The sequence below is a fragment of the Saccostrea echinata genome, unplaced genomic scaffold (genome assembly GCF_033153115.1).
Source record: "Saccostrea echinata isolate AGI-Se365-2 ecotype Australia unplaced genomic scaffold, CSIRO_AGI_Sech_v1 ptg000022l, whole genome shotgun sequence".
NCBI classification, from domain to species: domain Eukaryota; kingdom Metazoa; phylum Mollusca; class Bivalvia; order Ostreida; family Ostreidae; genus Saccostrea; species Saccostrea echinata.
Genome location: NW_026889771.1, coordinates 19009476 through 19035375, shown reverse-complemented (window position 1 = coordinate 19035375; position 25900 = coordinate 19009476). Strand labels below are relative to the sequence as shown.

Here is a 25900-nt window from a genome sequence, read left to right as displayed (position 1 = left end):
CTTTTAAAGGTCAAATAGAGTGAAATTTAAACGATTTAAATTTTTCAAAAAATTCAAATTGAATCCAAATTTTGAAAAAAGGACTATCTCTGTATTTTGAAAGATGGAGAACATCATACAATGTTGTTTGAAATCTCCGAAAGGTCAAATAGAGTGAGATTTAAAGGAATTAAATTTTTCAAAAAATTTAAATTGAATCCAAAAGTTAAAATAAGGACTATCTCTGTATTTTGAAAGATGGAGAACATCATACAATGTGTTTTGAAATCTTTTAAAGGTCAAATAGAGTAAGATTTAAACAATTTAAATTTTTCAAAAAATTAAAATTGAATTCAAATGGTAAAACAAGGACTATTTCTATATCTTGAAAGATGGAGAACATCATATGATGTGTTTTGAAATCTCTCAAAGGTCAAATAGAGTGAAATTAAAACGATTTAAATTTTTCAAAAAATTTAAATTGAATCCAAACGTTAAAACAAGGACTATCTGTATATTTTGAGAGATGGAGAACATCATACAATGTGTTTTGAAATCTCTCAAAGGTCAAATAGAGTGAGATTTAAACGATTTAAATTTTTCAAAAAATTTAAATTGCTTCCAAATGTTAAAACAAAGACTGTCTCTGTATTTTGAAAGATGGACAACATCATACAATGTGTTTTGAAACCTCTCAAAGGTCAATTAGAGTGAGATTTAAACGATTTAAATTTTTCAAAAAATTTAAATTGAATCCAAATGGTAAAATCAAGTACTATCTCTACATTTTGAAAGATGCAGAACATCATACAATGTGTTTTGAAATCTCTCAAAGGTCAAATAGAGTGGAATTTAAACGATTTAAATTTTTCAAAAAATTCAAATTGAATCCAAATTTTGAAAAAAGGACTATCTCTGTATTTTGAAAGATGGAGAACATCATACAATGTTGTTTGAAATCTCTGAAAGGTCAAATAGAGTGAGATTTAAAGGAATTAAATTTTTCAAAAAATTTAAATTCCTTCCAAAAGTTAAAATAAGGACTATCTCTGTATTTTGAAAGATGGAGAACATCATACAATGTGTTTTGAAATCTTTTAAAGGTCAAATAGAGTAAGATTTAAACAATTTAAATTTTTCAAAAAAATTAAATTGAATTCACATGGTAAAACAAGGACTATTTCTATATCTTGAAAGATGGAGAACATCATATGATGTGTTTTGAAATCTCTCAAAGGTCAAATAGAGTGAAATTAAAACGATTTAAATTTTTCAAAAAATTTAAATTAAATCCAAACGTTAAAACAAGGACTATCTGTATATTTTGAGAGATGGAGAACATCATACAATGTGTTTTGAAATCTCTCAAAGGTCAAATAGAGTGAGATTTAAACGATTTAAATTTTTCAAAAAATTTAAATTGCTTCCAAATGTTAAAACAAAGACTGTCTCTGTATTTTGAAAGATGGAGAACATCATACAACGTGTTTTGAAACCTCTCAAAGGTCAATTAGAGTGAGATTTAAACGATTTAAATTTTTCAAAAATTTGAATTGAATCCAAATGGTAAAATCAAGGAGACTCTACATTTTGAAAGATGGAGAACATCATACAATGTGTTTTGAAATCTCTCAAAGGTCAAATAGAGTGGAATTTAAACGATTTAAATTTTTCAAAAAATTCAAATTGAATCCAAATTTTGAAAAAAGGACTATCTCTGTATTTTGAAAGATGGAGAACATCATACAATGTTGTTTGAAATCTCTGAAAGGTCAAATAGAGTGAGATTTAAAGGAATTAAATTTTTCAAAAAATTTAAATTGCTTCCAAAAGTTAAAATAAGGACTATCTCTGTATTTTGAAAAATGGAGAACATCATACAATGTGTTTTGAAATCTCTCAAAGGTCAAATAGAGTGGAATTTAAACGATTTAAATTTTTCAAAAAATTCAAATTGAATCCAAATTTTGAAAAAAGGACTATCTCTGTATTTTGAAAAATGGAGAACATCATACAATGTGTTTTGAAATCTTTTAAAGGTCAAATAGAGTAAGATTTAAACAATTTAAATTTTTCAAAAAATTTAATTTGAATTCAAATGGTAAAACAAGGACTTTTTCTATATCTTGAAAGATGGAGAATATCATATGATGTGTTTTGAAATCTCTCAAAGGTCAAATAGAGTGAAATTAAAACGATTTAAATTTTTCAAAAAATTTAAATTGAATCCAAACGTTAAAACAAGGACTATCTGTATATTTTGAGAGATGGAGAACATCATACAACGTGTTTTGAAATCTCTCAAAGGTCAAATAGAGTGAGATTTAAACGATTTAAATTTTTCAAAAAAATTAAATTGCTTCCAAATGTTAAAACAAGGACTGTCTCTGTGTTTTGAAAGATGGAGAACATCGTACAATGTGTTTTGGAACCTCTCAAAGGTCAATTACAGTGAGATTTAAACGATTTAATTTTTTCAAAAAATTTAAATTGCAATGAAATATTAAATAAAAGCCAACTTCCATATTTTGAAGGAAGAGAACATCATTTGTTGCGTTTTTAGGTTTGTGGAAGGAATTTAAATTTTTTGAAAAAATTAAATCGTTTAAATTTCACCCTATTTGACCTTTGAGAGATTTTAAAACACATTGTATGATGTTCTCCATCTTTCAAAATACAGAGATAGTCCTTTTTTCAAAATTTGGATTCAATTTAAATTTTTTGAAAAATTTAAATCGTGTAAATTTCACCCTATTTGACCTTTGAGAGATTTTAAAACACATTGTATGATGTTCTCCATCTTTCAAAATACAGAGATAGTCTTTGTATTAACATTTAGATTCAATTTAAATTTTTTGAAAAATTTAAATCGTTTTAATTTCACTCTATTTGACCTTTGAGAGATTTCAAAACACATTGTTTGATGTTCTCCATCTCTCAAAATATAGAGATAGTCCTTGTTTTAACGTTTGGATTCAATTTAATTTTTTTGAAAAATTTAAATCGTTTAAATTTCACTCTATTTGACCTTTGAGAAATTTCAAAACACATTGTATGATGTTCTCCATCTCTCAAAATATACAGATAGTTCTTGTTTTAACGTTTGAATTCAATTTAATTTTTTTGAAAAATTTAAATCGTTTAAATTTCACTCTATTTGACCTTTGAGAGATTTCAAAACACATCATATGATGTTCTCCATCTTTCAAGATACAGAAATAGTCCTTGTTTTAACATTTGAATTCAATTTAAATTTTTTGAAAAATTTAAATCGTCTAAAATTCATTTTATTTGACCTTTAAGAGATTCAAAACACATTGTATGATGTTCTCCATCTCTCAAAATACAGAGATAGTCCTTGTTTTAACGTTTGGGTTCAATTTAAATTTTTTGAAAAATTTAAATCGTTTAAATTTCACTCTATTTGACCTTTGAGAGATTTCAACCTTATTGCATGATGTTCTCCATCTTTGGGAGCAGTTTTGAATTTTTTTTTCAAAAAATTTAAATCGTTTAAATTTCACTCTTTTTGACCTCCAATAGACTCCAAATCACTCTCATTCATGTTCTCATGTTTTAGATGCCCTTGATTTCATATTTTAAGTCTTTTAAATTATTCTAAATTTGAAAATTTTTGAAGTTTTAAATGCTGCAATAAAAATTCATCAAGTAGGGGCTCACTGCTTTAAACATTAGAGGATATATCAAAATCTTACGATTTTAAAGGTATTAAAATTTGAAATTATAGTATTCAAACCTTTCAATGATTTAAATTGAATACACAATTTTTCATAATCACAGGTACATTATGAAATCACTATTTCAGACTTAATTGAATGTCCTTGCTTTCTTCTAGGTCACTGTGTATTAAACGTCGCTGAAGAAAATCAATAACTTATACATGGGCCGTCAAAATTCTCTAACACACCTGAGCTCATATTTTCTTTAAAACTGCACCTAAAATCAAAACAAATATACTGTAGGAAAGATCACAGGAAGACCTATCAGACGGTGTAAAAAGTTTTAAAATCGGTAAAGAATTAAAAGAGTAAAGATTTTTAAAAAAGAAATAAAAGGATATCCGCCCAAGATCAAAGAGTACGGTCATCAACAAGTGTCCTTGATAATGAGTTTGACATGTCCTGTCAAAAAAAAGCAAACATACCTGAGCTCATATTTTCTTTATTAGTGCACTTACAAACAAAAGAAATATATTGTTGGAAAGGTCTCGTAAAGATCTATTTGATGGTGTATAAAGTTCTAAAATCGGTCAAGAAATAAAAAAGTAATGCTTTCTAAAAGAAATCAAAGGATATCTGCCAAAGATCAAAGAGTACGGTCATACGCAAGTGTCCTTGACAATGATTTTGACATGTCCTGTCAAAACAAAAGGCTAACTTACCTGAGCTCATATTTTCTTTATTAGTGCACTTACAATAACACCAAATATACTGTTGGAAAGGTCTCGTAAAGATCTATTTGACGGTGTAAAAAGTTTTAAAATCGGTCAAGAAATAAAAGAGTAATGATTTTTTAAAGAAAAGTTCTAAAAGTACACTTGCACTCAAGTGGCCTAACACACCTGAGCTTATATATTGTTTATTAATGTACTCACATGCAAAACAAATACATTTTTGGAAAGTTCTCGCCAAGATCTATTTGACAATATAAAAAATTTTAAAATTGGATTAAAAATTTTTTTTTGAAAAATTTAACTTTAAAATTTGAAAAATTTAAACATCTTCTTAAAATTTCAAAAGTCAGGTGCACATGTCAAGGTCACAATTCTATCATTCCTGAAAATTTTAAATTTCTATTTTGCGCAGTTTCTTCGGAGTAGGACAGACCGGAATTGCAGAAAAACGTCAAAAATACGTCATATTTCGCGACCGGAAGTGAAATCATCAAAAATGAAAAAAACGTCCCGAGGGAACATCGTTCCCTATCATCTCCGAAAGTTTCATAAAAATCCACTGAACCGTTACTGAGATACCGGTGTAGGAAAAAAAATAATAATAATAATAATAATAAGAAAAAGAAACAGTACAATAATAGAAGGGTCTTCCGCTGAAGACGGAAGACCCTAATAAACAGTACAATCACTATAAGGTCTTCCGTCTGTAACAGAAGACCTTAATAATAAAAAAGACGAAAACAATAGGGCTTTTCACCTGAAAGCGAAAAGCCCTAATAATAATAGGGAAAAAGAAACCGAACGAAAACAGTAAGGTCTTCCGTTGGAAACGGAAGACCTTAATAATAACTAAAAAGTATACCTTAATAATAACTAAAAGTGCATACCAGTAATTCCCGGGAATTACCAGTATTTCCCACTGTCCTGGGAAATATGACTTTTTCCTGGATTTTTGCCAACCCTGGGCTCACCTGAGCACTGTGGCTAGGAAAAAAGCAAAAATCAGTTCAGTATTGAAAAGCTTTAAAGCATAAGTGGTCCCGACCTACCCCTAAAAAGGAGGGGGGTATGATTTAAACAAAATTGAATCTACACTAACTAAAGATGCTTACATATAATGCTTACATATTTCTTTGTGACTTTTTTTCCTATAAGTTTGAACCCACCCTACCCCTGGGGGTCATGGTTTGAACAATTCTGAATCGATACTATCTGATGATGCTTCCATTTAATTATCACCAATAATAGCTTCCCTCTTCTTGAGAAGAAGATTTTTAAAAAATTTTCCGATGTGTTCCTATGCATTACTTTAATCATCAATTGTGGCCCCACCCTATCCCCAGGGGATCATGATTTTTTTCAAACATGAATCTACACTACCTTAGGATACTTCTGAATAGTTAATAACCAATGATGGCTTTGCTGTTCTTGAGAAGATTTTTTCGACATATTCCTATGGAAAACTTTGATTGTCCATTGTGGCACCACCCTTCCCTCAGGGGTCATGATTTGAACAAACTTGAATCTACCCCACCTGAGGATGTTTCCATATAAATATGACCAATCATGGCTTTGCTGTTCTTGAGAAGAAGCTTTTTTCCTATATACTCCTTTGTAAAACTTTGATCCTCTATTGTGGCCCCACCCTACCCTCGGGGGTCATGATTTGAACAAACTTGAATCTAGACTTGGAAAAGGGCGTGGCCCTTCATTTGAACAAACTTGAAATCACCTTTACCCAAGGATATTCTGTGACAAGTTTGATTGAAATTGGCCCTGTAGTTCTGGAGAAGATGACACTGTGAAAAGTTTACAACGACAACAGACAACGGAGAATTTTTTATCAGAAAAGCTCACTTGAGCCTTCGGCTTAGGTGAGCTAAAAGAAATTCAGTTAAGGTTGCAAAAAGTTGCATTCTGAGAACTACTCTAGGGCTCACTTCTAAAACTATCATAAACAGATATTTTAAATTAAATGTTACATGTGTGATATCAGGAAATTTTCAGTGACATACAGATACTGTATAGGGTAAAAATAACCTGCGGTGTTCATATTCGCTATATTCACGGTGTTAGTAAATCCGTGAATTCAAGAAACAGAGAATAAGTTTTCAATAACCTCAATGTTATATTTGGAAATTTGAGAAAAGACTACAACATGAATATATAGGTGCAGTACACGGTCATTTCAGTTATTATGAGTCATACTTCAATTATTCTGATTATCACGCTTTACTTTAATTTATATCAGCAGATAATAACCTTTTTATTATATAGTCTATTTATAGTCCCTATATAATCTATACAAACACAAACAGTTCATAACACTACATATTCACTGGTTTTGAAGCCGTATTCACCGGAGGGTCAGTGCGCGTGCAGCGGCATTGTGACGTCACAATCATCACTCACCAATATTGTAAACAATGGCTGCAACGACCGGAGCCAGCTGTGTATCTGAGCAGGAAAAACATTAGCCAAGCCTATCGAAGGATTATTTTCTAAACATTTCGATGTCTTACAAACAGCAAAAGGAAAAAACATAAGTTATAACTTGTAATCTGGACATTTTTTTTTTTATTTTTCCACGACAGAAGTTCGTAAATGAGAGTGGTATCATCATGCATTCAATGTCTTATTTATTCAAATCTGGACTACATAATAAAACAATTATGGACTCTTTCGGTGGTGAATATGGTTTGTTATTCACCAGAAAAATATCAATATTGACCTCGGCTTCGCCTTGGTCAATATTGATATTTTTCTAGTGAATAACAAATCATATTCACCACCGAAAGAGTCCATAATTGTATAGTATTTGTAAAAAAGCTGTTTTAATAGCCAATGCTATATGTTTCATCAATCAAAACAAGTGGGTCTTGGGTTTTGATTACCCGTGCGTAACTATGTTACCAAGTGTATTTGTTACCTGCATTATCATATTTTTATCGACATTTTGGTTTTAAAAAATCATTCAAATAACTATCGAACTTGCTGAAGATGTGGAAGGATATTATTTTGTCGACCTACATTAACACATTTCTTACCATCCAGTGGTTTTCCGCCGCAATGTATTATCCCTTCAGAAAGAAGATCTTAGGGTGTACATGCACTCATCGTAATAGCATATAGGAAAAGTCATTCGACGTTTATAGTCAAGGACTTTTAATACTTGATTTTTTTAATTACTCTTCAATTAATTATTAAATCTAACTATTTTATATAAACCTACCCTTTTGTTCGTGAAGTGAATACATAATGGTGATTAATGTCATTCTAGCTATGCTATGGATTAAACATATATAGACAAGGGAGATAACTTTTATTGTACAGTCAAACTTGTCATAGCGGTCACCTTTATCCAGCGGTCACCTGTCCTATGCGGTCAATTTATTTCCTCCCAATGAATTTTTCTATATAATGTAACTCTATTAAGCGGTCACCTGCGTAAAGCGGTCAGCAGTCATCAAATTTCATGTAAAACCGCCGTTTTACCTTGTATAGAGCAACCATTTTGTCCAATCACGAGACCAGATCAAGAGTCAGGTGACTCCTAATTATTGTCACTAATGTAAATAATTAGTCTAGTGGGACGAAACCATCAAAAAGAAAAAAAATGGCCCAATTTAAACCATTTAAAATATTGGATAATTTATTTTTTTTTTATCAAAACTCAAATAAGGGTGCTAATGAATGAAATAGTTATCAGGAAAACGAACCTATGAGAATCTTAGATTTTAGAATTGGAATCTGGTTTAAAAAATTCTAAGTGATATTTTTGAAAAAAAAACACATCCTTATTTATATATTAATGGATACAATATGAAGGTGTTTCTTAATTATTAGCCCATTGTGGCCCCACCCAACCCCCCAGGGTCATGATTTGAACAAACTTGAATCTACACTATCTGAGGATGCTACCATATAAATATGACCAATCATGGCTTTGCTGTTCTTGAGAAGAAGATTTTTTAAGATTTTTCCTATATATTCCTATGTAAAACTTTGATCGCCCATTGTGGCCCCACCCGACCCCCAGGGGTCATGATTTGAACAAACTTGAATCTACACTACCTGAGGATGCTTCCACATAAGTTTCATATTTTCAAGCACAGTGGTTCTGGAGAAGATTTTTTAATGATGCCATTAATTTTTCACGAATTCTTAATTATCTCCCCTTGGAAGAAGGCGTGGCCCTTCATTTGAACAAACTTGAATCCCCTTTACCCAAGGATACTTTGTGGCAAGTTTGGTTGAAATTCGCCCAGTGGTTCTTGAGAAGAAGATGAAAATGTGAAAAGTTTACAACGACAACAACGACAATGACTACAACGATGACAGACAACGGACAAATTTTGATCAGAAAAGCTCACTTGAGCCTTTGGCTCAGGTGAGCTAAAAATCACATAAACATCAACAAAGAAAAGAATTCCTTACTCTCTGGAAAAAGTCTTCTGCATTCTCATCATTTTCATTGGAGCCTGAAAAAAAATTAATCTTTCCAATTGAATTTAAGTTTTAATATTAACACTTTAAACAAATTAATTTATTTCTAAAAGAAAAGGTGAATTGGGAGTTCTTTCCTGACTTTTATATTCTTCCAGTAACATCTCAACACTTTTTCCTTTAAGGATATCAGATCCTCAGCCAGGAACTATAACTATTAAAATAATTATTTAGTTTTACAAAGTCTCAAAATGAAGTTTGAAATTGAAATCTTTTTGTGCAACACTTTATCTTTTATGCATCTCAGTATGATTCAAGGACTTTTGGTTTTAGAAACGGTCTTGTAAAAAAAAAACATGACATTTGTAAAGCAATAAAAGTAAAATAAATAAATACAGTCAAACCTGTTTATCTCCAACTTGATGAGACCAAGAAACAAGAGGCCCATGGGCCACAACACTCATTTGAGTAAACATGGCCCTTCTTGTTTTTCATCAGCAGATTCTTCCCATACATTCCTAGGCCTATGTAAAACTTTGATTGCCAATTGTAGCCCCACCCTACCTTAATAAACTTTAATCTACACTACCTTAGGATGCTTCCAAATGGATTGGACTAATCAAGGCTTTCCTTTTCTTGAAAAGATTTTTGAGGCTTTTTAGTATGTATTCCTACTGCTGGCAAGTGGACAAAAATCATAATCTATTACTGGTAATAATCAGCTGTACATAATCGATTAATTATCAATTACAGTAGTGCCTCATTAATCCGGACGCCTTCGTCCAGAACAAAATCCTCCAGATAAATGAATCGTCTGGATAAGTGAATCACTTCTCAAAAAACCCTCTCAAAGCATGTACATGAGCACATACTGGTATCAAATGTGAAGGCAAAGAAAAACAAGAGGCCCAAGGGCCTTAATGGTCACCTGATTATAAAACAACAATTCATAGAGTATAAAATAAACTGATAGAAGAAGCTTTGTTGCTCTAAAGCAAGAGAAATAGGGTGATCAGGATCATCGAAATAATTAGTCTAGTATTCAGTAACAACTAATAAATTAAAAAATAATTAGTCTTGTATTCACTAACAACTCATAAATTAAGTTCTAATCTGTCCACCATTTAGATTTTTTTCCTGTAAGTTTTATTTTCTATTTTAGCCCCACCTCCGGAGTCATGATTTGAACAGTCTTGAATTTTCCCTACTAGTACATGAAAATGCTTCTGTATTAAAATGACTAATCATGGCTTTGTTGTTCTTGAGAAGATTTTTAAACGATATTTCCCATACATTCCTAACCAAAACTTTTATCTCCTTTTGTGTCCCCTCCCTACCCCAGTGGGTCATGATTTGAACAAATTTGAATCAACATTACTCAAAGATGCTTCCATATAAATAAGACAAATCATGGCTTTGCTGTTCTTGAGAAGAAGATTTTTAAATGATCTTTTCTATGTATTCATATGTAAATCTTTGATCATCCATTGTGTTTAACGAAGTCCTGTGCAATATTGAGGTAATTAAGCTTCACCATTTGATATTTTTACAGTTAATCAATAAAATGAAGGACTTAGGATTCAGTGTAAATTTTCAATTATTGATTGATTTTTTGCAAATTAAGTTTTTTTATTGTTCAAAAGTACATAATTTTCCCTATCTAAATGCAGTGTGATAGTAGAAACTTGCTTTTTCAAATTTTAAACTCAATCTGAAATATTTTAAAAGATACATGTTCACATACTTGAAAATTCCAATTATGGACAGAACAATGAGACCTCAAACATGGAGAATCAAAACTCCACCTAGACACTGTAGGGCATAGTATTTTTTAATCAATATCTCTAAAATAAGGTAAGAAACTTAATGTTATAACTGCTTTAAGCTATGTCGAACATTCTAAATTAGTCATATACACAAAATTAAATTAATTGAATGACTTTTTTTTTCAGCTCAAGGTCCTTCTTCCCCTTCAATAGCTTTCATCATTATGTATAACCATATGAAGTTTGATAAAAATATCTTAAATAGTTTCTTTGAAACACTAAGATAAGAAACGTGAGGTCAAGGTCAAAGGAAAGGTCAAGGTAAAAAAATGCTGATGAAGTTGAATAGACAAGTAAGGTCAAGGTCAAAAGAAAGGTCAAAGTCAAAAAATTTTGATGCAGTTGAACAGCTCTCACCAATATATATATATATCAGCAGCTTTTTTTTTAAGTGAGGCCAGGGTCAAGGAAAAAAAATGTTGATGCATTTAAAATATTATCAATATTTACCAACATATTAACCTTGATAACATTTCTTGAATAGTTTCTTTGAAACTGAGCTAAACGAAAAGTGTGATGAAAGGACAGAAGGATGGAAACACTATATGCCCTGGCCATATTCATGGCAGGGCATATAAAAACCATGCAATTTTCTCCAAATGCCTTGAAACATTGAATCTAGATAGTTTTCTATCCTAACATATATTTGTTAATCAACTTTCGATTAAAAAATTCAGAGCAGGTGCTTTTATTTGTGATTCCTAAAAATATATTTTAGACTTGATATTTTCCTTATGTAATATGTTTAACTATAATGATGAACTCTGACCAAATACCAATTGGTAAATACACATTACTTTGAGAATTCAGACATTTTACATTTATTTGAGCTTTTTCAAGTATTTAATAGCCATTCTCTGTAACCACTTAAACTTTTGTGGCACGCATAGTCACAGATTTTTTTCAAATTTGGCTAGAATTTACCACCTCATAAACTACTCCAAAAAATATTGTTAGATCATATGAATGTTGAGTAGTTACCATGGAAACGGTGTCTAAAGTTGATTTTTTCTGAAAAAATGCAATTTTTGGGAATGTCAATCAATGAAATGCGGCTACTTCAATTCATGTTACTCACAGAAATAAAAAGTATGATATCTGATTTTAAAAGGTATTTAAAAACATTGTTGGTATTCAGTCTATAAATATAAGAAATATATGATTAAAATAGCAAACATTCATTTTAAAATTGAATTATCTCCCTTTGATAATTGTGAGCTCTTTAGTGCGAGAGATAAAAAAATCATTGGACAAAACTGACTGGAAGTTGTTTACATTATCAACATGTATCCTGGATTTCAAGTAAAATCAAGTGTTTTTTTCTGTTTATTTAATGTGCATACAAATTTTAACCACTTTGTTTATTTCCTGCATGCAAAAAAAATATTGTGATGAGTGAACAGTGGCGAAATATAAAAAGACCACATGGTACAGGAAATCAGCTCTGTACACATTCATGATATTGAAGCCTAAGTTTCAAGGTCTTAGGAGTTTTAAAATGGGGATAAAAGATAAACTTGAGATATCAGAATTATACTGAATTGGTTGTAAGAAGAGGTACAATGTCCTAGTCAGAGTGATATATTATAATGAATACAGCCTTGGAAAGTCAGTGCCTTTTTAAAACAAATGTGGAAAAAAAAAACTGAATTATAATGTGAGAGAACTAGGCTATTGATTTTACCTAAATAATTAAAGTCAAGCTACATTTACATGTTTGTACAGAACTGGAATTTGAAGTTGAATACTGATTCAGAATGATGTATGTAAGTTGATGTCTGTCATTAAAGGGATGACCATTTGATGCGAAGGGGGGGGGGGGGGGTGTTACAGATTTTAGAAACTAAAGTCCGTTCTTGAAAATGTTGAAAATAAATAATCTGTCCTCAACTGGCAGAAAAATAAATAATCCATCTTTTAATAAGTGCTACAACCTCCAACCCAAAGGCACTTGTTTCGGTAATATTTTTTTAATAAGTATAATTATTATACTATGGGTTAAAAAAATTATTACCAAAACAACTGCCTAACCCCCCCCCCCCCCCCCCCCCCCCCCGAAATAAAGTTTGGGCGTTTTCCCTTGGGGCGGGATGGATTGTTTATTTTATTTTCAGACTTTTATAATCTGTCCTGGATCATATTGGAAATAAATAATGTGTCCTTCAATTCCATGAAAATAAATAATCTGACTTGGAAAAAATTTGCCCCCCCCCCTTCTGAATCAAATGGTCGTCCCTTAACCCATTAGTCAACGCAGTCATATTATGCAGTTTTAAACAGAATTTATGTCATTCATAATTTACAACTTTTATATGATGAGTGTTTTCACTTGATAGAATTTGCTACATTTAAAATATAAACTGATACTCTTCACACCCTCATTCTGAAATTAAAGAACGTAAAAGTATATTTTATCTCTATGTAAAGGCTACAAGTAGAAAACAATCCACACCTAAAAACCCTGTATTAGTGAGGGATGTAACAGAAAACTCAATCTTTTTAATATTACCGTTTGCCTTTATCTGTATCTGATTCAGAAAAAAAGAGAGAAAATTTATCTGTGTATATTTCAGATTTGAACTTTTTATTCAATGACTTTGAAAATATTTTATAAAGAAATTGATCATGTTCCTGATCCAAGTATTTTCTTTAAGTGAATGGTCTTTATCCAAAAAAAAAAAAAAAGAAATTGTTACGGTCAGTAATGAAAATGTTTTGTTTTGTAATTGATTCCTTTCGACCAGTGAAAATTATACTTTTAAATTTTTTTTTTTTTTTTTTTTGGGGGGGGGGGTTGCATAGAAATACAAATTGTCTGAATCATATTTTAAAGTTATCATTTTTATCAAGTTTATCATTTCTCTAGACTAAGAAAAATGTAGATTGAACCTTGTAGCAGTAAAATTAATGGTAAATCTGTGTAGCTGTTTTTTTTTTTTTTTATTGATAATGAAAACATAAATAAATTTCTGACAAGCCCCCCTGCCCCACCCCACCCCTTTGTACCAAAAGAAAAAAAAATCATAAAATTAAACACAAAAAATCTATACTCGGAAATGAGGGCGGGTTGGGGTTAATCACTTATGAATGAACCGCTTTCTTTCATATTTATATATAACGCTTCTTAATGTTTCACAAGGGATCCGTGTTTTTCTTACAAATGCCTCTTACCCATTTATTTGGGGTAAGTGCTTTTACATTGTTCCTGGAAGGGATGGAGTAAGTCCTGGTCTTTGGTTACTTTATCATGTTCATTTTAAAAAATGAAAATCATAGGAAGAAGGCAGGGACAGATTATTTTCAATATTTTCAAGGACTCAAGTTTAGAAATTATGTTTACAATACAAACCATAAGGTGTACGATTCTATCACGCTTACCAACCAACTCAAACTTAGCAACCGACATAAATTCGAGAAAACACAAAATCAGATTATCTGAGCAGGTCCATCAGATTTTTACAAAAGATTATTATTGATTACATTTTGGAAGTAGCAAATCTATTACGTAAATTCAGGCATATTTGGGTTAAAATATTTATCATCAATGTCTCTTAATTTTCAAGTTTTTAAGAATAATACATGATAGATTTTTACTGTATTGCAAAGTAAAATGGATTTAGGCTTTTTCTGTGAACTTCTCTGAAAAAAAGTCACAGGAAAACACATTTTGACTGTCACTGGAAAAGTGTGGAGTGTTGAATAGGGTCTAAAACTGTACATTTTAGAACAAGGACTTAGTCTACCAAAACAACAAAAGAGTGTATTTTTTACATGCACGTAGCACAATGCTCTACGTACAAGACACTCAATATGGTACGTGTATAGGCTTTCAATATTTTGAGTTGGCTACTTTTTTTCAATAAATGAAACCATTCTCATAGCATTTTAACATTATGCATCAAGCTAAAGGTGAGAACGAAAAACCAATTTCAGTAAAATGCATTGTATATAAAACAGGATACGACATTCACAATATCCGAGTTTAAATGCTATACTAACAAGCTAATTCAGGGAAGCCGTGTCCCCTGCTTAAGGATAAAAGAGCATGTACGGATCTTGAGGGGTGGGGTCGGAGGATGGTGGGGTTGGGGGGACGGGATGCTTTAAGAGTTGCGGGTGGGACCAAAGGGAGTTATGATATAAAATTTCATTGCAAAAGCTTAAAAGCTTCTTGAGATATCGCACGGAAATGAAAATTTTACACACAAACAGAATGTATAAATTTTTGACCTTGACCTTTGACCTTTTGACCTCAAAATCAATAGTGGTCTTCTTTAGGCCATAGGGAGTTTCAGTGTAAAATTTCATTGCAAAAGCTCGAAGTTTTTGAGATATTGCGCGGAAATAAAGTGTTAAAGCAGACAGAATTTATGAATTCATGACCTTTACCTTTGACCTTAAAATCAATGGGGGTCTTCCTTAGGCCACAGGGAGTTGTTATATAAACTTTCATTGCAAAGGCTCAAAGGCTTCACGAGACATCGTGCAGAAATGAAAGTGTTGCAGAAAGACAGACGGATGGACGTTAGACAGACCTAAATAAATATCCCCCACTTTAAGTGAAAGCAGGGGACAAAAAGGCAAATTTTATATACCATTGTGTCCTTGAACTTTGACCTTCTGTCCGTATTTACCAATTCATGTGATGCTCGTTACATGTATTGTCCAACAGAACTGTAATTTTGTTTATTCATAATTATGTTGTTTAAATCACAAGTATTAGTTATGGCATTGAAAAAATATTGAAAAAATTTCCTTACTTTTCCATCTAAATCGAGCCATTTTGACCTTGACCTTTAACCTTTTGCTATGAAAATTGATTTTTTTTCTTTGTTATTGCTATTGTGTACTACATGTACAAATTTGGTTTTAATCCATTTTAAAATACTCAGGTATTTATTTGGAAACTGATAGTAGATACCTATTGCCCTTGTCTGGAATTCTTAAAAAAAGCATTAGTTTGTAACCATGGTAACACGAAAACAAGATATGAATACCAAGTGGTTCTTTACAATTTATATTACAACTATTTTTGGACTTTCAAACCAATGTATTTATTTTTTCCAATATGTCCGCAAAAATTTATACCAGGCTTTTCAAAAGAGCCTAAAATCTACAATTTTTCCTTAGAAAAATCATACTTAAAAAGGGGGGATATTTTTTCTATGAGGTTAAGTTACTCAAATACTAGAAATTATCTAAAGAACTACAAAAATGATGTATTTTGACAAAAAGATAAAGTCATGTAAATATCTTGTTGTATTAAAGACTTTTAATTAGTCAAAAATGGTCATTTTTCATCAAAATTTAGCATTTTTTAGGCCATGAAAAATGTATGTTGGTTGCCATGGTAACCATTGACCATAGCAACCATTTTATTATGAATTTTAGTTTCATACATCATTATAGGAATGTGTGCCAAGTTTCATAAAAATCTAAGACCTAGCGTGCCACACTCCCTATATAAGAGTTTAAATGCTTACAGAGAATGGCTATTAACTCCCTGATTTTTGGGAACCTGAGAATCTGACTATCTTAATCCAAGGTCAGCATATTTATAGAATTTGAAGTATACTGAAATAATTAACAAATCCATAGGAGTATATTAGTGTTCCTACCATATACCGTAAATCTGGAAATTTTTACGTCGATTTATTTTTTAATCTGGGTCAAAAGTCTGTTGATTAATTTTTACGTTTAAAATTTTTGCGAATCGTCATTTGAACTAAAATATAAAAAGCTCTTAAAATTTTCTTAAACGTTTGTAAGTTACGCATGTACATACAATAAATTACGAATAAATATACAATATTAAACTACACCAACGTTCAATAATCAGATAAAAATATTAGAAAAGATAAATCATCCAACGTGTTGAAAGTTTTCATAACATTTTCATAAATCACACATGTACATAAAATATATATAATGATGTAATCTTTAAGTAATCTTTAGATAAAAACATTTTTTGTTGTTGATTTATTTTTAAGAAAAATATTTTTGCAAATGCAATGCATGTGCAAATTTGCTAAAAATTTATCTTCAGCAAAAATTTCCAGATTTATGGAAGTCACTTATTTTCGTGGGGTCAAATTTTGGTGGTTTGAGGAAATATATCTGATTCAAGGAAATTTGAATTTATGGTTAAAGCAGAAACATCATACTGCAGCATGGTGTTACATGTATCATATAATATTTCATGTGGGACATGAATTCTGGGCCTCTTCATACCACAAAAACAACGAAAAATTACACACACACCCCATCTCTCCTAAAGATTAATGATTTTACAGTATGTTCCAGCTTTTGTCAATAACAAATAGCACTTTCAAGATACCGCGGTACTATTCTTTTACATGGCAAATTTATAATGATTGGCAGTTTTTGCTGATAGATAATTAATTGATAATTAATTGATTATATAAAAAATTTGCTTTTTTGTCATATTTCACCAAAATATATTATTTTTCCCTGCAAAAGAGTAGTACCACAGTAATCCTGAAACGATTTTTCGTCAGAGTTGTAAAGAAAATTAATTTTTGTCGTCAAGAAAAATCCTGACATTTCTTATACTAACATGTTGGGCATACAGTCATTGGACATAAGTATTCGTCACTGACGTCAAAATGGCGGCATCAAAAACGTCCTCGTGAATTTAAGGGTCCTCCACACACACCCAGCTTATGTTCTTATATACATGAGCATTTACTTTTGACAAGCATATCAACCTTTAAAAACTGGCTAGGAATTGAAGTATAATTTATATTCATTTTTCCAAAATTTAATTTCATTAGTTTTAAGATATTTTTTTTCATCAAGTTTTAATAAGTAGCACATCAAATTTTGTTTTTTCCTGGCATATATTATAAAGCTGACAAAACAACCACAAAAACTTAATTTTATCAGTCAACTTATTTTTTAAAGAAATTAATAAAAGTTATAAAAAAATCAATGTAACTCATTTTTCTCTAAAATACATGGTTGAGAAAAAAGGGAAGACTCCTGATAGTATAGAAGGAACATTAATAAATTTAATTACAACAGGCCAAAATAAAATTACTGTTTGTTTGGAATTGCCACCCGCCTCAGTGAAATACCCCCCAATGAAAAAATTTTATTGGCAAAATATTGAAAATATTTTTTTTACCGTTTTATCGTCTTACATTGCTTACTACGAGTTAGTTTGTTTATCAAAAAGCTTTTTAAAATCCAGTTTGAGCTCCACATTAATTTAACAACACTGGTCAATAAAACTCTTTCTTCGTAGTATTTATGATAGAGCCATTAGAAGATCCTCAACAAAATGAAAGCCGCCAAAATGTCAGACCAGGCTGGATATGAAAACATACAAGCGTTGTAGAGCCAAGCATTTATGCGTCTCCATAAAAATGAATGGTGAATTAAAAATAAATGATATGATATACAGTTTTAGCAAACATGATACCTGGAAAGAAATGTTGACAGAGACAGCAAATTGAACTGGACAAGTCCGTCATGTTGAAATTAACAAGAGGCCCATGGGCCACAACGCTCACCTGAGAAGCTTTGGCCTTGCTGTTTTTCACCTGATTCCCCCCCCCCCCCCCCCCCCCCCGTTGGAAAACTTATTGTGGCCCCGCCTTCCCCCAGGAGTCATGATTTGAACAGTTAGAATCTACACTACCCCAGGATGCTTCCACATAAGTTTCAGCCTTTGTGGCCCAGTGGTTCTTGAGAAGATTTTAAAAGATTTTTTCTGCATATTTCAATGTAAAACTTGGATTCTCTGTTGTGGCTCTGCCCTACCCCCAGGGGTCATGATTTGAACAGTTTAGAATCTACACTACCCCAGAATGCTTCCACATAAGTTTCAGCTTTTCTGGCCCAGTGGTTCTTGAGAAGAAGATTTTTACTACATATTTCAATGTAAAACTTGGATTCCCTATTGTGGCTCAGGTGAGCTAAAAATGATCGTTCAGTTCAGTTATCATCTAAATTACATGGATCAGAAATATTTTATCCTGATATTGATAATAAAGGAAAAATGCTGTCCGTCAGTCTGACAAGTCTTTAAAACGTAATGTTAAAATTGATTCAGCATGACAAACATGCAAGATCACATCAAGCACCCCTCCCTCTTTTCCACAAAACGGCCCAACTCTTCTAAAGAAATTTTGTGTGGTTCTTACTGTTTGTATAGATTGTCTTGAAAAATCACTAGAAATTCCAAAGAGAAATCCTACGAAATAGACAGATAAAATTATCTTTTTAAAAAGATTTTTTTAAATACTCGAAGTTTGACGCTGAAATTTGACTTTAAATAAATGAGCAGATCTAACATCTAATTTTAGTTAGATTGATATTTGAGTACCCTTGTGTATATATTTATTTCAATAATAAACAAAAATAATATTAGTAATATAAAAGAAAGAGGATAAGTAATCAAAATCACCACTGTTCATTGAGGTTTTAATTTTTTATCATTTTTTTAATTTAACTTCAATTTGTTAAAAAAAAAAAAAAAAAGAATCCCTCCCTCCCTCCATTGGTCTGAAAACTCCAAGGTGGCAATTCCAAACAAACATTTTTTTTAAGGATTGCCTCAGTCTGCAAAAGTAACATATTTCACAACAGACTTTGTTGACGATATTGCAATGGATTGATTAGCCTGAAAGTATAAATAAACTAAAACGTTTTCTCATAGATATACCTGTTATTTATGAATTATTCTGCTTAAAAAAACTCAAAGGTCTGCTGTTTTTTTAATTCAAAAAAATAATCAACACCTTTTTTCTTTCGGTCACACCATGATCATGCCATGTGTTCATTGTTTATAATTAGGATGTTACTCTCAGTTTACTGCATACTTTTCCCTTGATAAACGTTCATCTCTAAAGCGTTTATAAAACTCTCTTAAAGGCTGTACCAGGCAAATCGTCAGTTCACAAACTATACAAAACCGGAAGTAAAAGTTTTTTTCTTGATATAGAAGTCACAGGGTGTGGAGGACCCTTAATACTGTATGTCATACCTTAATATTTTGTGAGAGAGCTTTTCACTCTTTTTACTCCTCTTAGTTTAGAAGGAATTGTGAAATAAAGCTGCTGAATATCATGAATATAATATATATTTATGTTTTTCCAGAACCCTGTTACTTCTTTGATCAGCTGTTCAAAAGTTAGTGATAATGATAAAAGATAAACCAGTTTGTATAAAAAAAAAATTTTTTTGAAAAAAAAATAGCAACTATCAGTTTTAAAATTTTCTATTGATTGACACCTACGTGCTGCTTTAGGCTATGATTTTTCGATAGTCAGCAACTATTGTAACAACACTATCACAAGAGGCCCAGGGGCCACATCACTCACCTGAGCATTCTGGCTAGGAAAAAGTAGAAATCAGTTCAGTCTTGAAAAGTTTAAATATAAAAGTGGTTTGGGGGGGGGGGGGGGGGGGGGAGAGGGGGTTGATTTGAACTAACTTGAATCTATACTTCATACGGATGCTTTTGAATTAAAATGACAAATAATGGCTTTGCTGTTCTTAAGAAGAACATTTTTATTCATATATCCTTTGTATTCCTTTGTATAACTATGATCCCTTGTTGTGGCCCCTCTATTCTCCTCGGGGTCATGATCTGAACAAATTTGAATCCACATTACCTGAGGATGCTCATGGCTTTCCTGTTCTTGAGAAGATTTTTAAAGATTTTTTCCTTGGTATTCCTACGTAAAACTTTGATCACCCACTGTGGCCTCACCCTACCCCTGGGGGTCATGATTTGAACAAACTTGAATCTTCACTACCTGAGGATGCTTCCATATAAGTTTCTTTGTGGCAAGTTTGGTTGAAATTGGCACAGTGGTTCTTGAGAAGAAGATGAAAATGAGAAGAGTTTATGATGACAAAAGACAATGGACAAATTTCGATCAGAAAAGCTCACTTGAGCCTTCGGCTCAGGTGAGCTAACAAGTAGATTTCTTTTAAATTGTAACCAAATATTTTCTATAATATTTATTTCTAGAGACTGTACTGCCCAAGATCCAGTTATAATTTTATTTTCTTCCATAAAAAGTATTGAGGATCGATGTACGGGGACATCTTCATTCTGAAAGATGTAAATTCAGTCAAGAAATTATCGAGCGATAACAGACCACAAATAATTTTTTGATATATCTATACATTTTTCTGAGGTAATATTTCAATTTACACTGTCAAAATTCCTGTATCTTTGTCACATATACAGCCTAAGATCAAAACAGAAAGTTGGCCCTCGATGGCGCATACACGAGATGGGGGTTGTCAACTTCGGCGGTCTTCCACAAAACATACAAACGATTATTTTTTTAATAATCTGCTGGCATACATCACCGAATACTTAGTTTTTCTAATGATGATCCGCAGTCCAATTCTTTTGTGACTTATTCCATGATATGATAGAGGAACTGGGATTTAATTCTACAAGTGGTAATCCAACTTATACCCATAGCTCACTTTCTAAGGAGGAAATTCTTCAAAATCATATATCAGTTTTGAATATATTTAATATTCCAAACAACAAAAATGAATTTGAATTACCATATCTATATTGGATTCCGAAACTTCATATGATTCCTTACAAACAAAGATACATTGCGGGTTCCAGCAACTGTTCTACCAAGCCTCTTTCTTTACTCCTCACTAAGATATTAACAGTAGTGAAGGAGAAACTTCAGGAGTACTGTGCAACAATATATTCGAGAAGTGGTGTCAATCAGATGTGAATACTACAAAATTCCAAGGAACTTTTGGAACATTTGAAATCACAAAATTTTACTAAAATCAACAACATAAAAACTTATGACTTTTCAACTTTATATACAACCATTACCCACAATAAATTAAAGTCCAGGCTTTTTGATATAATTGACAGCTGCTTTTTCAATAAAAATGGAACTCGTAAATTTACTTACCTTGTCATTGGTCATTTGCAAAATTATTTTGTTGAAAAACAATCTGATTGTACACACAAGTACTCTGAAGTTGACATTAAAAAGATGATTGAGTTTCTGATTGACAATATCTATGTGGTTTTTGGAGACCAGGTCTTCCAACAATCCATTGGAATTCCCATGGGTAGCAATTGCGCCCCATTATTAGCAGACCTATTTTTGTATTCATATGAAGCAGAGTTTGTTCAAAATCTTTTATGTCAAAAGAAGAAAACACTTGCTGTGGCCTTCAACTCGACATTTAGATATATCAACGACTTATTGTCAATTAACAATGGTTATTTCCATTCTTATGTCAACACGATATATCCTGGTGAGCTTGAGATAAAAGATACCACAGAGTCTGATACATCTGTTTCATATTTGGATATTTTATTAGAAAAAGACGTTAATGGTAATCTAACAACAAAGCTTTATGATAAACATGATGACTTTAACTTTTCAATCCTCGATTTTCCTTACTTATGCAGCAATATACCTTCATCACCTGCATATGGGATTTATATCTCTCAGTTGATTCGATACGCAAGAGCATGCTCTATGTATAAACAATTTCTAAAATGAGGAAAATTATTGACAAACAAGTTGATGAAACAAGAATATCAGCAGTCTTGTTTAAAGTCATCATTTTGTAAGTTCTATGGTCGATACAATGACCTTGTCAGCAAATACAATCTTTCATTAAGTCAAATGCTGACCGACTTTTTTCATACTAATTGTTAGGCCATTATTTACACACTAATTTGTCGACAGATTTTTCTGTTATTTCACGATCATGACAAGGAGCACACAGCGGGTGTGACCGGTTGGCAGGGGATGCTCACTTCTCCATGGCACCTGATCCCACCTCTGATGTCTTAGAGGTCCGTGTTTGCTCTGCTTCTATTTTGTAATGTTTAATGGACTTTTGAGCTCAAATTAACTGTTTGTTATCTCCACATATTTCATGTACCGTATATACTCGCCTATAAGTCGGTTGTATTTTTTGAGGTTATTTAAGATTGATTTGCCATTGACCCGCTTATAAGTCGGTACAACTTTTTGCTAGAATCAGTTGACAATTTCAAACTAATGCTCTGATGTTTTTCGATCAATATTCTTAGAAATGACACCGATATGTAATTTTAAATCATTAAGAAAAATACATTATGCACACTTAAAATAAAAATAAAGTTATTAAAATATGTAAATACTTGTACTTTATGTATAATCTTAGAATGCATAAATGATATAATATATCCAGACTCAACGATAATCGTGGGAAATATTTATAAAATACTACATTTCGCCATCCAGAAAATACTAATCTTTTTATGACTCGCCTATAAGTCGGACATAGAGTTTTGGACCAAAATTTAACTCCTAAAAAACCGACTTATAGGCGAGTATATACGGTATGTTTTTCTCTGAAATTGATGGACAACCATCTGCTTTTCCTTTTATCCCCTTCTATATTCCATATTAAATATTTTCTTTTCCCAGATTAAGAAAATTAAGAATAATCCTTTCTATACTTATTTGTATTTGTAATTCATCTAAAGTTTCCTTTCTGTTATTTTTCACTGATCTTGAAAGTTAGTCGCACATGTTGAATTCAAGTTTTCTTCTAGATCGATGCCTGTTTTCTATACTGCCAAAATCTTCAATTTTTTTTAATAATACTATACAAAGTTGTCCTTGCTATTCCAAACAATCTACAAATATTTGATAAATTTATTTTGTCTGTCTTACTGAACAAATTCTAGAGATAAATAGACAGAATTTTACATACTGATGTCACCAGAAATTTGTGACATATATTCTGTACAAATTTCTGAACCCAATGTGTTCTCTAAAAATAGCACAATCAAAAATAGCTGTGACAACTTTTACGGCCATCTGTGTATTTTGACGTCAACGATGAATAGTTTTGTACCGATAATCAGAAAATATCGATTGTCAACGAAAAAATGCTACCAATTCTGATGATCGATTGTAATTTTTCATAATCGATCATCAGAAACATACTTCTAATAAAATACATTCCGGAATTATCCATTTCTGGTTTAAAATTTATTTCTTCTTAATGAAAGAAAATGGCGTCTGATATTAGCCAACTAGCATGAAGCAGAGGTGATTAAGAACCGAAAGGTGCATATATAGAAAGTGTGAAAGAAGCAAAACAACAAAGAAAACAATATATTATACATTTTATACATTCATGTTAAAGAAATAATATTAAATAATTGTAATAGTCTACTTTTTATATACAAAACTATGACATCTGATTATAATTGGTAAAATCGCATCGGAAGCAGTAACAGATTCCAAACGATGATCGATTATGAAAATTAACCGATGTCCCATCACTAGTGATGAATACCCATGTCCAGTGACTGTAGCTGAGTTTTGGACCAAAATTTTACTCCCAAAAAATCTGAGGTAAGTGCAAATACATACACAATTTAGACAGATTACCATCATTTTGACATCAGTGACAAAGTCTTTTGTTTGGTGTCAGTTGTGACTAAACAAACTGCTGGAACATTTTCGAAACATCAGATCATGGGTAGCCATATCTGTCTAACCTTCACAAACCACTTACTCAATACTGATGAAATATTGTCAAATATGATAAAAAGAATGTTCTCTAACTTATACAAACTTACTATTCGGTAAGCTGGCAATGCACCAATTAGTGCAGTACATACACCAATACAACGATAACCCCCGTCATGTTATAAATGATGGATTCAACTTACATTTGAGTTTAAGATTACTTTTAATGAAATGAATAAGTGCAATCTTTAATAGTAATAATAATAATAGTCATTAAAAGAAATAACCATTATCATGATTATGAATTGTCTCTGTATCGCAAGTTTAGGCTACTTGTAAGCACAAACAGAAACTACCTTGGAGCATCTGCTCGAGTTTTTTGCGATCTACACGGAATCTTTCCTCCACATAGCCAGGTTCCAAGTCGTCCCTGCCTGGTTGTTGTACGTTTTGTTCCCGGGATCCCAACATTAGGCCTGTGTGTCGCTGCAATGATTGTTTTTCCGCCATGTCATTTTTTCTTTCATTGAAAAATGGAAGTGGGTATTTTGGGTATTCCATTTATAACATACCGAATCCGCAATGAGAGGTTAATATATAAAAAAGATATATTTAATAAATTATTTGCAAACATTTAAGCTTCAATAAAATATTGTTAAGGTGAATTTTTAGCATTTTAAATATTACCAAATAAAGAGGACTCCGCAATATTTTACAAGACTCCGTTATAAACTATCAACAGGCCTAACGCGGTGCATCGAAACGCCGAAATGTCGGGTTTCTGCCGAAATGACTGATGAAATACTGCAATGACTGTGTATATCAATTGATACGGATACTAATACCTCACAAACATAAGCTTTTTGAGGTCAATCCTTACCCCTAAGGTTTTAGAGCCCATTTTATCGTAGGCCTAAATATTGGAGGAAGTCAGCCGCCATTGACGGGTTTCATAGTATGCCGTATACCACGCCCGATTGGTTTTTGTTGTTGTTGTTGTTGTTTTTTTGGGGGGGGGGTGTCTTATAAAGTACAGATATGTTATAAATGTTTCATTCATTATACAATTATTATTATTTATGAGAAAAAACATTTAAAAATATTTGAAATTATATAGAATTAATCATTAAACAATCATTTCTAAATGCTCATTAATTATCTTCTCTTCGAAATACAATATTTTTTCAAGAATAAATGATTTAAAAATATTATTAACAATTATAAATTATTGTGAATATCAATGGATTAATTGATAAATTTATATCGCAAACGATGTTTGGAAACTGGTATGGAATTCCATATACGACAGCCAACTGCTAACTGCCAGCTGCTCACTGCTTACTGCCAACTGCTCACTGCTTACTGCCAACTGCCACACATATTTGAATAAATTTTCATTTTTATATTGATATTTATGTGAATTTTCATAAAACCAGGCGCGGATCCAGGATTTTTTTTACAGGAGGGGTCCACCCCAGTAAAAAAAAAATCCAACCCAGCAATTTTTTGACAAAAAAAAACAAACAAACAAACAAACAAAAAAACGTAAACTCCTTCCCTAAACGTAAAAAACCTATTTCGGTGGGGGGAAGGGAGGGGTTGACATCTTATGCTTCATATCTATGACTTTTCATATCAACTTAACACGGATCCACGTTTTTTAGGAGGGGGGTTCCAAGGTCACCAAGGCATTTAGTTGGTTTAGTATATACATTAAATAACTCTAC

General features: G+C 31.8%; 1 protein-coding gene across 1 annotated transcript in view; it reads right to left on the bottom strand.

The window, feature by feature from the left end:
* LOC133191008 (protein bicaudal C homolog 1-like) overlaps positions 1–24734 on the bottom strand; it is a 524664-nt gene extending 499930 nt beyond the window's left edge. The window contains exons 1-2 of the mRNA XM_061326674.1: positions 24530–24734; positions 8831–8874 (exon numbers count right to left, since the gene is read on the bottom strand). Coding sequence (XP_061182658.1) covers positions 8831–8874; positions 24530–24734 — 249 coding nt within the window. The remainder of the gene's footprint in view (positions 1–8830; positions 8875–24529) is intronic.
* Positions 24735–25900: the final 1166 nt, after the last annotated feature.